Consider the following 11,984-nt stretch of genomic DNA (forward strand, 5'->3'; position numbering starts at 1 on the left):
ATACCTTTCCAGATGTACTGATTCCCAGTATTTTATCTTGCATTATTTCCATCTCATTTTGCGGGGTGGAATGAACAAAGGTTCCACGAAAAACATATGAGCACTTTTTCCACTCGAACTTGTCCGCGACCGCCATGTTGGATTGTTCTTGTCCTTGAGAGGTAGTTACAAAAGTCGGACCGGACAACTCGGATCGCTGATTTGAATAAGAATAGCAGCTATTCAAGAACGCGAAAATACACAATAGATGGTGTTCTTATTTTAATCAATGATCCGAGTTGATCCGGTCCGACTTTTGTACCTACCCGTCCTTGAGTGGTCCCTTTATCCAGGCTTTATGGATGGTTTGTGTGGCACTTCTTCTTGGAGTATTAAAGCAGATCCAGCTATACACGTGTACACAGTGGATACAAATGCCCACAGGGCCACTGAACAGTGGCTATCTCATTCAAAATTCTCTTTCCAGCCTTCACAAAGGCAATTTTAGTTTCCATAGTAGCTGCATATCCATAGTGAATACTTTCTAGTGGGTCTCTATACCGCAGTGTAGGGAGTACGAGACAGTGTCCTCCCCACTCCCCTCTCTTCTCATTCTGGCTTTTCTGATCTGTGCCAGTCGACCGCTAGTCGACGCGCCAGTTTCACCCGGGACATTTTGTCACAACGACAAAATCACAAGCGTTATGGAAAATTCGGGCCAACAGACTTTAGTCCGGGCGAACCCCTTGAATTGGGGGGTTATTTTTGGAGTTAAAATATGGTCATGGGGTTAAGAACATTTGCGGCACACGTCTATCCGAAAATTCTAAAAAAATTCCCTCCCCCCCTTCCCCGGGCTGCACCTTCTGCACAATTATACATTTTTAAAGTCTGATCAGTTAACTCTTTATGACTCTTTTAGCAGCCAGAATCTGAACAATCGTTAACAACTGAATTCCGTTTAGTACACTAACAAGTTTGCTGACTGAACTCGCAGAAAGTCAGGAAAGTCACGAACTATGTTTAGCGGTTACCACATGATGTCATCTAGCCCAGAAAAAAATTATGGCATCGTTCCAAATTTACAAACAAGGAGGGGAATTTGCGAAAACTAACTTCAATTTTCTGCTGTGTAATTTTCAATGATCTGAAGCTAACAAGCCAACTGTAGACATGTCTGATGATGAAGACCAAAGCAGAGAGTATTTGATCAAGTTTTTAGCCTTGGGGGACTCAGGAGTCGGCAAAACGAGTCTTTTATATCAGTACACAGACGGTCATTTTAACCCTCGGTTCGTTCCTACAATCGGAATCGATTTCAGAGAAAAGCGCGTGGTAAGTATAATATAGACCCTTAATTATCGTTTCACTGAACGACTTCAAGCAAATTATGATATAAGGTTTCTCACTAGGAGAATTTTGAATGAAAGCCAGATATTTTTCGTAGTAATTCAATGTTTACTTAATATACCTGCACCAAGGAGACTGCACTCTCATTTATTTTTGTTATTCTCGTTTTATTATTTTTTGTTCGATTTTCTAGTGAAAACAACCGTGATTATACTTTGCAATTAAGCGCTGGATGCAATTTTGGCTCTAATCATCTACCGCAGTTTATTTTGTTGAGGGTATTTTTAATTCAGGTTTCAATTGTTGTTGTAACGAAAGGTGTTTATATGCAACCACACCGCGCCTCCTAGTAGGTTGATAATTGACTTATGCTGTTCTTTTGTAAGAATTTACTTCTGAAGCACGCCCGATTGTGCTGAATTTTGAAAAAAATTATGACAGTCTCCAAGATCTTTTTATTCATATTTTTATGAACAATTTAATATCGTCAAGGATCTTATAAAATACAAAAAAAGGATCTTATCAAAACAAAGGCGATATCGCGTCTTTTCGGGACACAAAAACATTTTAAAATTACTTCGCGCGTAAGTGAAATAATTTTAGGCTGAGGTTTCCTTTTAAAACTCATGCATTATGCGATAGACAATCGATCATTAGCGAAACACTGAACAAATGACAATATTTTAGCAGGTACCTGTCTGTTTATAAAGTCAACCTACAGATGGGCGGAGTTTTTCATAGTTCAGCCCTGCTTGCTGTTTGACGCTGTTATTACGTGCAGTGATTGGTTTTCTTTTTTATTTGACAGTAGTGTAGCTCAACTCTCGTCATCTTGTAATTTAACTGGTCCTCAAGTAAGGCTTTTTCATGGGGAAGAGAAGAGGGGAAGGGCCGTTATTTTAGGAAATTTTACGTCTCAAAGAAGCTGGTTAGCTTTATCTATTCTTTAATTTTTTTCTACGGTTCTGCATGCTATGCAACCAAGATACCACTTGAGGTTTTAATTTTAAAAGTCATGTTTCGATCTGAACAAATGCTGTTGTAAAAAACGTAAAAAACTCCCTGAACTTGCCAACTCAGAACAAGCTGTGGATTGAAAAGTGTATCATTCTTAAAGAATTCGAAAATTTATATTTTATTATATTCCCATTTGGGTCGTACTGTCAGAGGAATTTCAATCAAGATTGAAGAAGAGCTGTTATGTTCTCAACGAGGGGATGTTGAGGAAGATCACCATGTTCTGCTTCAACTAATATTAAATACCCATTTATACCATGCCATAGAAAATACAGCCAATCAGAATACAGGAAAGCCGTTGTATATTCGACGGTATTCAACCCAACCTTCCCATAGTGCGCTGCGACTGTATTTATACTATGGAATATCCCACTTGTCACTTGTATTTTCTTGGCATACACACTCGCCTAAAGGCTCGTGTCGTAGTATACCGAGAAAATACAAGTGACTCGTGGGATATTCCATAGTATACCACTCGAAAGCGTTGCATAACTAGGACTAGTATATATTGTATCTTACTGACTGAGAATTGTCATTCGAAATTAACGTCCCTTGTTTCGACTGTTTCCAGTTCAGTTTTTTAAAAAAAAACTTTCTGTCGCTCTACAATTTTTGTCACAACCGCCTGATTTGCGAACACGCTAAAACGGTATGTTGCTTCATTTATTTCAGTTTGAGTAGAAATCTTTACGTAAAATGTTGCCTTTATTTTGAAATCTTTACACTGGCACGTTGTAATCTCTGTCTGATCTCTGTGTCGGTTTTCGGCCACTATTTTGGCGGTTTCCCACAATTGTGAATTGGTGTTAATTTCAAAGGTCAAAGTCATTGCTGTAATAAATATTGAATACTTTATAAGTCTTCAATATTGTGTAGTTTACTGCCCGTATATTGTTTCAGTAGAATATTCCAGTCTGAGAAAAGAAAATGACAAATGTCTGCTCACCCTTCTCCACCCAGCCGTCTAGTATTGCCGCCAAATTTCCACATTTACAATAAGAAACCACAAGTAACCAATCAGAAAGCGTAAGAGTTATCGACGGACCAATCAGAACAGCCGTTAGATAAACATCAGCTTATACCGCAAGTTTGAAGGAAAACTCCCGAATCAAACATGGCGGACGCAGATTATGATTATCTGCTGAAGTTTTTGGCTCTCGGAGATTCGGGCGTCGGTAAAACTAGCCTTTTATTTCAGTACACGGATGGAACATTTAATCCTAAATTTATATCTACCGTAGGAATAGATTTTCGTGAAAAACGAGTGGTAAGTGATATCTTTTGTTCAATTTATATTTTGTCATGAACATCCATTGACATCGATCTTTGTATTATTCCAGTGCGTTGAGAATTTTTATTTTCATTAATATTTTACGTCTAAGGGTGGATTCTTTATGCTTAAAGAAAATAATCACTAGTTTTCAGTAGAAATGTTATTTTAACTCGTATTTAACCGGCTATTTTAGATGCTGTAGAACTTATCTTGTGTTTATACCCGTAGGCCCGTTCAGGCCCGTTCGTTGTGTTTTGCTTCATCCCACGCCAAAAAATGATTATTTGCTGTTATTTGACCGTGTACCGTAACTTAAATAGCGTTTTAAGATTGTTTGGTACAGGCAGCGGAAAATGAAAGTGTTGTTTCTACTTGGCATTGATTCGAAATAAAGCCAGCTGTCTTGTTTACAACACGATCTAGACATGACAAGATTTAAGCGGCATCTATGTTCATGATATTTCACATCTATTTAACACTTTCCTTCTAATTCGATCAGGCCCGGTACATTTGTTCAAATATAATGATATTTCTTCCCTGAATTATTCCCAAATCAGTACGGCATATAAGCTCATTTTGGTTCGTTACAAAATAGTGAACTCCGAAAATACCATATTGTTTACGACAGTTGAATATTTAAATCTTTTGTAGTCAAACAATATTCAGTTTCAATGTGAATTTTCACTGAAAACCGATCGAAGAATCCCCACTAAAATTGTAATAAGGAAACGGAGAACTTTTAATGAGATATGAGAAGAAAATGGTGCCTCAAAATCTTCACACTTATTTCACACCATTAATTGTGTATTTTTTTTTCTTTTGAATTTCAAATAGCTTTACTGTGTGTTTCATAATTTTCAATTTCAAAATTTTTAATTCTAGATGGGGGTACCGTCTGGCACACCACTGAAAATAAAACTCAAATGCCACAAAATCCTTACTAACATTATTTTACTATTTACAAAATAATTGTGTGGTTTCCCATTGAGAAAGTAACATTTTTAAACTGAAGAATGAAATTTAACATTCATGAAATTTTCAAGGGATAAAAACTCCTTTTTATTTTTCACCTGGCTGCCAAGTGACAAAAAAGAATGAGGGTCAAGCTGCTCTGAAGAACTGGTTTTCTAGGATAGTGAGGGAATATCTAACAATTTATTACAAGTTCAAATCTAACTTCATACAGATGAATAATAGTCGATAACTTCTCACGTAGAAAAAATTATTGTGTATAGTCAGTCACTGAATTATTTTTCATGCTCACAAAACCAGCTGCCTTGGTTCTCTTGACATTTTGTTTTCTGCAACAAAAATGCAAATCTATGATTTAAGATTTGAATATTTTACAATTTTAGTTTTTGTTTGTCATTTATGTTGGCACAATGAAGCAGTTAAAAATAAAGTTATACCGGAGATGTCTCAAATTCTAGCTTTGTTGTTTTCTTAATTCTTGTCAACTACATGAATAAATCCTGTTGGCACAATGTAGCTCTTTGGTTTCCCATAAAAAAAACCTGTCATTTCATCCACGACCTTCTCCACTATACATTTTGGTACATTTTAGCTATTTCCCTCCTCACAGCTCACTATAATACTAACATTTCTCTATGATTTGTGTGTATTTCTTAAAAATGATAATTATGTGGATTGTGGGGTGTGAAGCCACATAGCTATTTGCACTTCCTGTTGAAATGATATAAAATAATAAATTATATATTAGAAGGAATATCAGTTCAAAACAGGGAAGGCTTCTTTAAATTCTTAAAAATGTACACATTGTTTTTAATAATAAATTATATTACTTTTGAATCATGGCAGAGCCTCCTGCCCATAATTTAGTAGCCCTCAGTTGACTTTTGTGGCTTTTTTAAAGGTATACAACTGAAGGTACATCACAGAAAAATATTATTTAATAAACAGAATATATTCAGAAAAAAACACACGTGCATGCCTGAAAATCCTACGTTTCAGCACGTGTGCCCTCAGAGAGTTACCTTGATTCTGTTAGGGCTTGCTGGGTCCTTCCTTGAGGTTACAAAGTGAGTAATCCATGTAAAATTCCTGCAGATACATCATCCGCTAAATCCAGATGGAAGTCGTTCAACAAGAGGACAGAGAGTACATCTTCAACTCTGGGATACCGCTGGACAGGAAAGGTAATAATGTTAAAAAAGTTTTTACCCTGTATTATGGGGCGCCCTACTGTATAACTGTTTGTTATGTTAAAGGTAAAGGTTATTGGTACATGTATACAGTCTGTCCGAGTTAAAACTTAAGGATCATTATCAGTAAAACTTAATTAGGTGCTTTCATGTACCAGGTTGGCACATACAGTACAGTAACTCTCTCTGAGTATTTCTAACTGTAGTCAATAGCTGTGGCTTCCCTTAAATTGGGTAGCCCCTGTTTCCTTCCTCCCTCCCCACGTCCTTCCTTCCTTCCTTCCTTCCTTCCTTCCTGTCTATCTGTCTGTCTCTGTGTCTGTCTGTCTTCCTGCTTTTCTTTCTTTCCATGTTTATTTTTTTTTAACTCACTTTGATGTTAAATACTTTTTCAGACATTACATTAAGTTAATTAGCTAAATGACACAAGAAATTAAAATTGCTTAATTGTGGTTAATAATATTATAGTTTAAAGTTATTGCGTGTCAACGCTAACTTGCATGATTTGTAGGGAGCAGGGATGGTGCAGTGGTGAGAGCGCCCCCCTCCCCCCTATGTGGTCCGGGTTCGCTTCCGGCCCGGTCCATTGTGGGTTTTTTTTTTTTTTTGTTTTCCTCCTTTCTCCGGGGTTTTTTCCCCCGGCTCCCCCGTTTCCCCCCCCCCAAAAAACCACCTTTTTTTTTTCTCTCCAAACCAAACCCCCCCCCCTTCTCGCCCAACCCCTCCCTCCCACCCCCCCCAAAAAAAAAATATTTTTTTATTAATGTTTTTATTTTCAGATTTAGGAGTTTAACTACAGCATTCTTTCGAGATGCCATGGGATTCCTTCTAGTCTTTGATCTGACGCACGAGCAATCATTCTTAAATATAAGGAACTGGTTAAGTCAGCTACAAACACATGCTTACTGTGAAAACCCTGATATAGGTATGGGAAACCATCTTTCTTTACATTCTCCTTAAGGCCACTTAACATAGGTGAAAATGATTGGAAAATCCTCATTGAAACAGCCTATGGGTGCTTGCTGCTCCCTAATAGAGGTGGCCGCCATATACTGACAATGATTTTAGGACGTAACATGTGATTACTGAATACAAGTTCATCTTTCTCTGGTCAGCTGGCTTTAACAAGGGTTGCCACAGGTCAGGGAAAATAAAAATTCTTGAAGGTCAGGGAAAAGTTTGGGAATTATATTTTGAGTCAGGGAAAATGGACATTTTGAAGAAAAGTCAGGGGGTATTGCTAACGTACCACTGCATCGGGGGTGTTAGTGCAAAATAGGTTTCTCCAAGCAATTTTTTCAGGTTGCTCAATAGTTCTCTTGTCCCTCTTGTAGACAGAGACACCATTAGAGTAGAGCTTCCTGCCCAAGAACACTTGTTAACCCAATAAGAGGGTCCTGCCCAAACCTACGCTCTTGTTCCAGTGTTCAGTGACCATGATCCAACTGCACTTAAAGAGAAAATAACTGTTGTTTATTGGAGAGCTGTTATTGACCATTGTGCAAATTGTTGTTTACGTGCCAAAATTTCTTATTTGACCATTTCTACTTGAGCAAAGCAACACATGTATATTCTTGACTTGTTTATGTAAAGTACCAATGTGTTGTATTTCTTTTTTCAGTTCTTATTGGAAATAAAGCAGACCTGGAGGATCAGAAACAAGTAGATGAAAATGAAGCAAGAACACTTGCAGAGAATCTGGGTCTGAAGTATTTTGAGACAAGTGCATTTAATGGACAGAATGTGAGCAAGTCTGTAGAAGCTCTGCTTGACCAGGTGAGAACTGGCTGTTGATTGCGTTGTGATTTCAGGGTTACAGTAAAAACCTGTGTGTAAGAACCTACTGGCAGAATTTTCCATTTTGATACCCCAATATATATTAAAAACCTGTTTAGCCAAGCAAGATCAAGCAGTTTCCTATACATGGGTTACAGTTACAATTATGATAAACATTTTAACTAAGGAGTTTGACTAAACACTACATACATGTATACACAATTATCCACCTAAGCTAACAGTAGCCTAGGCTAACTAGAATGGATCCCATGTTACTTATTTTTAAACGTTGGTGTGATATCCGAAATGGAATTTTTACCGATGTAATAACATGTAGATGTAGTTGCCTAGATGCCTCACACTTTGTGACGACCCAATAAGGATTGCTATTGCCTTTGGATGATATGTTGATCTATCACAGTCTTAAAACCCAGCAACTCTCTCATCTCTAAAGTCCTTGTAATGTTTCTTTCAAGAGTTCAAAGTTCTTTAAGGTGAACAAATAGCACTAAGTCAAGTTCCCATAACGTCACTCATCTCTATATTATTTTTGACTGATTTTTTTTTATCTTGTAGGTTATGGCAAGAATGGAAAACTGTGTCGATAAAGCCACATTACCTAATAATGTTTTTAACAACAACCCAAACAGGGGCACAAAACTAAGAGAAGTTGATGAAGCAAATGATGAATCTCAAGGGGGCTGTTCCTGTTAGATAAAACATAATAATGTTACTTCACAAAATAATGTAATTTTAAGGTGCATATGTAATTTTAAGGTGCATATGAAAATATTATGAATGAACTATTTTCTTTTTAAATAGGAATTTATTATCTTAATATTATGAATTTGAAAAATTGTAAATTGCCTTAACACTAAAAATTTCAAACTTGGTTTGAAATTTGTTAGGGCTAGTGTAAACATTGCAACTTCGAAATTCATTCGTTAGGTTGCATGTAGGAAAATCACTTTTCAGTAAGTAGGTTACAAGGCAATGGTTTGCAAAGAAGATTGCTAAATTTGGACTTTCTTAGATTTAATATTTGATAATTTTAAAAATAATAAACTAAAATACTTTCATATGCACTTTACAATGTACAACCTAGTATATAAAACTAGACCTAATTAATAATTAACCAGAACAGCTGTGGTTAGGTGTTTATAATAGCAGTATTTATTGTGTGGATAGAGATGCATGGCAAGTTTACCATTTTGGCAAAGTCCAAGTTTTTATTTGTGATAGTGGAATGAATAAATAAATTGGGTCAAATTGCCCACAATATGGATAATTTGAAAAAAAAACATTTTCCGTATTATATATAAAATGTTTTGGCAACACAAGTGGAAACTATTTTGATCAACTTCAAACCTTTGCAATTGTTGCCTTACTGAAGCAAGCAGTTTGAAATTAGACTTTCTTACATGGAATAGCCAGTTAGACTGAATATACTGTCTTAAGTTGGTTTTTTTTTTTTCAACGATTTTTTATAACCATGGCTGTATTTATATCTTAACTACACTTCTACTTACAGTCAACTCCCTCTATAACGTACACCTTCAGGACCACCATTTGGTGTCCGTAATACAGGAAGTCCGTAGTAACGAGAGTCATTTTCAGTAATTCCTATTCGCCGGGACCTCAACCCCTGTCTGTAATAACGGGGTGTCCATAATAGCGAGGTGTCCTCACGATGAGAGTTGACTGTAGACTGTGCAAAGTTTCCTATTACTTCCTGGCCAAACAGTACCCAGAAGTATGTGACAGGTCTACAGGACTTGGTGATAGATATAATGCGTTTCTTTCAACATGATAGCTTATGCAATATTGTATAGTTGACACTTTCGTCACCCTTTTCCTTGCGGATATGTGAATATTAATAGGAAAAATAAATTCTTGTCACTCTTGGGACTTAAAATGGTCAAAGAACGAAGTCTGAGTTTACTTGTAAGCAAAATTCTAAAGTCTCTTTCCAGAAACAATTTACAGTAATGGTTAGTTCCTTGCCCCCGGGTGGGGGATAGGGCCGGAAAATTAGGTTAATTATTGGCAAATTATTTGCCAATGACTTCAGAAAACTTGGTAAAGAGAGCATTTATGAGAGTTTATGGCACAAGTCCTGGGATACAGCCAACTGCTGTTTCGGGCATTCAATTCCTTTGCAAGAACGCTTACGCCCATCAACAACCTTTACTATTCATAGGTTTCCAAAGTGTAGGGACAAAAGGCTGGTGTGCAGGAAGCATTGTGAGGAGATGAGAGAAAGAAATCGGTGTAGTTTATCTTAGCTCTTTCTTCCCAATCTCCATACATTGACCTCGAAAAGAGTAAAAAAGAACCCTGTACAGAGGAGAGAAACCCACCAAGTATTACACATTTATAAGTGCCAGTCTGGTGCTCAGACTTTGCCTTGGCCCTGAGTTTCTGGAGGGGGTGGGGGTGGGCGATCTATTTGAATAACATTTTTGCCTAATAGAGAAACAAGCCACAAGGTTGAATAGAGAAACGTCAGTTTTTTAAAAGTACCAATGTCATAGGTGAGAAAAATAAATTGTACTCTTGCTATAAATTCAGCCTTCCTGTTTCGGTTTAAAAAAAAATTTCTTATGTTGTATTCTTAATTTGTAATTATTTGTGCAATTATTTATATTCATGAAGGTCAAAACTGTTTGACTTGCAAATAGTAACAAAATAAAATGTTTTCTGCTGATAGATGGTTGATATTCATGATATAAATGTGAACTTAGTATAACTAAATGATTTGAACCCAGGTGAATCGCTAGTTTTTCAGGTGTGATTATTGTCCGGATGAGGATGCTGTACTTGACTAGCGTTTTGACAGATTGAACGGAAATCTTCTTTAGAGAAGATGACACTGATGCCACCCCCGGGTAGCAGTGGCGGATCGAGGGAAGGGGCTCGGGTCCCCACCTTATTTTCAGGCCAAACATAGTCCTGTAGGGCTAAGAAAAATTATTTTTGGGAGTAGCCCCCTTCCCCGCCCCCTCAGTATTCTTGGAGTCTGGATGATCAGCCCCACCCCCCCCCCCCCCCCCACTCACCTGAAGGCAGACTCACACTGGAGCCTGCTATACAGCCGCCACACATTCGCTCGCGCTACTGGGGCCTGAGTGCAAAACGCGAAGAGGCGTTTTGCACGTAGTAGCGCGAACGAATGAGAGGCGACTGTATTCGCAGGCTAAACCCAGGGAGAGTGACTCCCATCTGAAAGGGACGGGGATGCTCATCGTATCGAGGATCCGTGGCAAAACCACTGTCCAATAATCAGGCAAGTCAGTCCAAAAATCAGTCTTCACACTGACTCTTCAAGCCTGTATACAAGCCATAATAATAATAATTTATATAGCGCTTTTTACATGTGCAGATCAAAAGCGCTTTACAGTAATTTCATTAAAAACAATAAAAAGTATGGATGTATATACATAAAACAACTAAAACCTAAAGGTAAAATACAATAAAAATTTAAAAAGATACATTTAAATGCTGATCTAAATAAAAATGTCTTAAGTTTACTTTTAAAAACACCAAGTGTCGTAATAATACGCAGGTCGGCCGGCAAACTGTTCCATAAAGTAGCTCGTCATAGCGCAGTTTCTTTGGAAGCCGGTGATCTGGCATGCGAACTACATGCCCTGCCCAACAAAAATAGCCCTGCATCAGGATGGAGGGAATACTGGGCAAATTAGCACGTGCAAGGATCTCTGTGTCTGGTATCTTGTCACGCCACTGTAGACTGTCAGCCAACAGTACCACTGATCAGAGTGGATTGAAGTCACAGCAATTTTTTGCAAACACACACGACTCCCTCAGTGTCCAGCAGTGCAGGTAATGATCAGCGGTTCTACGGACTTTCCAAGCGACCCCACCCCACGTACCCTTGGACCCTTTCTCAAGTTCCCAGGTGACTGTTATCTTACTTTTGTTACTCGAGCGAAGCGAGCTTAAGGACCGTTAGGCCGCGAAGTGGCAGAGCGAGCGACTAAGTTGCGAGAACTGAAAAGGGCCACCCTTGTCAACATCCTTGGTGCTCCAAGCTTCCTCCTGCATGATAATGAATGCTAAGTTTCGTGTCCTTTATCATATTCATATCATGCAAGAGGTAGCTTGAAGCACTAAGGATGTTTACTAGGGTGGCCCTTTTTGTGGTGCACGTGATGGGTGGGCCGGCCCCGCGGGAAAATATGGAGGGGTAGGGGGGGACCGACCGGGAGCGGGGAGAAGACGACTCAGGAGGAGGCCCGTGGACCCGTACGTGCGCGGTAGTGACGTCCACTGCGGGGGGAGAGACTCGCGGACAAGACCAGGAGCGGGTGAAGGACGGGGACCCCTGTCTGGTTGACGCCGGGTCACCACGCCGGAGGGGACACGTACTCGGGCATGCGCAACAGGGACGGAGGGGTGGGGGGGGT

At 38.6% G+C, this 11,984-nt stretch overlaps 2 protein-coding genes across 3 annotated transcripts in view; one reads left to right on the forward strand and one right to left on the reverse strand.

Annotated features, from left to right (window-relative positions):
• The window catches only part of LOC144644893 (guanine deaminase-like), a 29,159-nt gene extending 29,001 nt beyond the window's left edge, over positions 1-158 (reverse strand). The window contains exon 1 of the mRNA XM_078504448.1: positions 5-158. Coding sequence (XP_078360574.1) covers positions 5-136 — 132 coding nt within the window. The 5' untranslated portion in view covers positions 137-158. The remainder of the gene's footprint in view (positions 1-4) is intronic.
• Positions 159-1,068: 910 nt separating this feature from the next.
• LOC144644858 (ras-related protein Rab-27A-like) lies at positions 1,069-10,266 on the forward strand. Of its 2 annotated transcripts, none has more exons than XM_078504406.1 (5): positions 1,069-1,314; positions 5,687-5,775; positions 6,561-6,706; positions 7,403-7,557; positions 8,134-10,266. In XM_078504406.1, the coding sequence occupies exons 1-5, from the start codon at positions 1,153-1,155 to the stop codon at positions 8,269-8,271; spliced, it is 690 nt and encodes a 229-aa protein (XP_078360532.1). In that variant the 5' UTR covers positions 1,069-1,152; the 3' UTR covers positions 8,272-10,266. The 2 variants fall into 2 exon arrangements, with proteins under 2 accessions (XP_078360532.1, XP_078360533.1); XM_078504407.1 differs by lacking the exon at positions 1,069-1,314 and adding an exon at positions 3,423-3,613.
• Positions 10,267-11,984: the final 1,718 nt, after the last annotated feature.

Source organism: Oculina patagonica, chromosome 2 (genome assembly GCF_052425735.1).
Source record: "Oculina patagonica isolate OP01 chromosome 2, crgOcupat, whole genome shotgun sequence".
NCBI lineage: Eukaryota > Metazoa > Cnidaria > Anthozoa > Scleractinia > Oculinidae > Oculina > Oculina patagonica.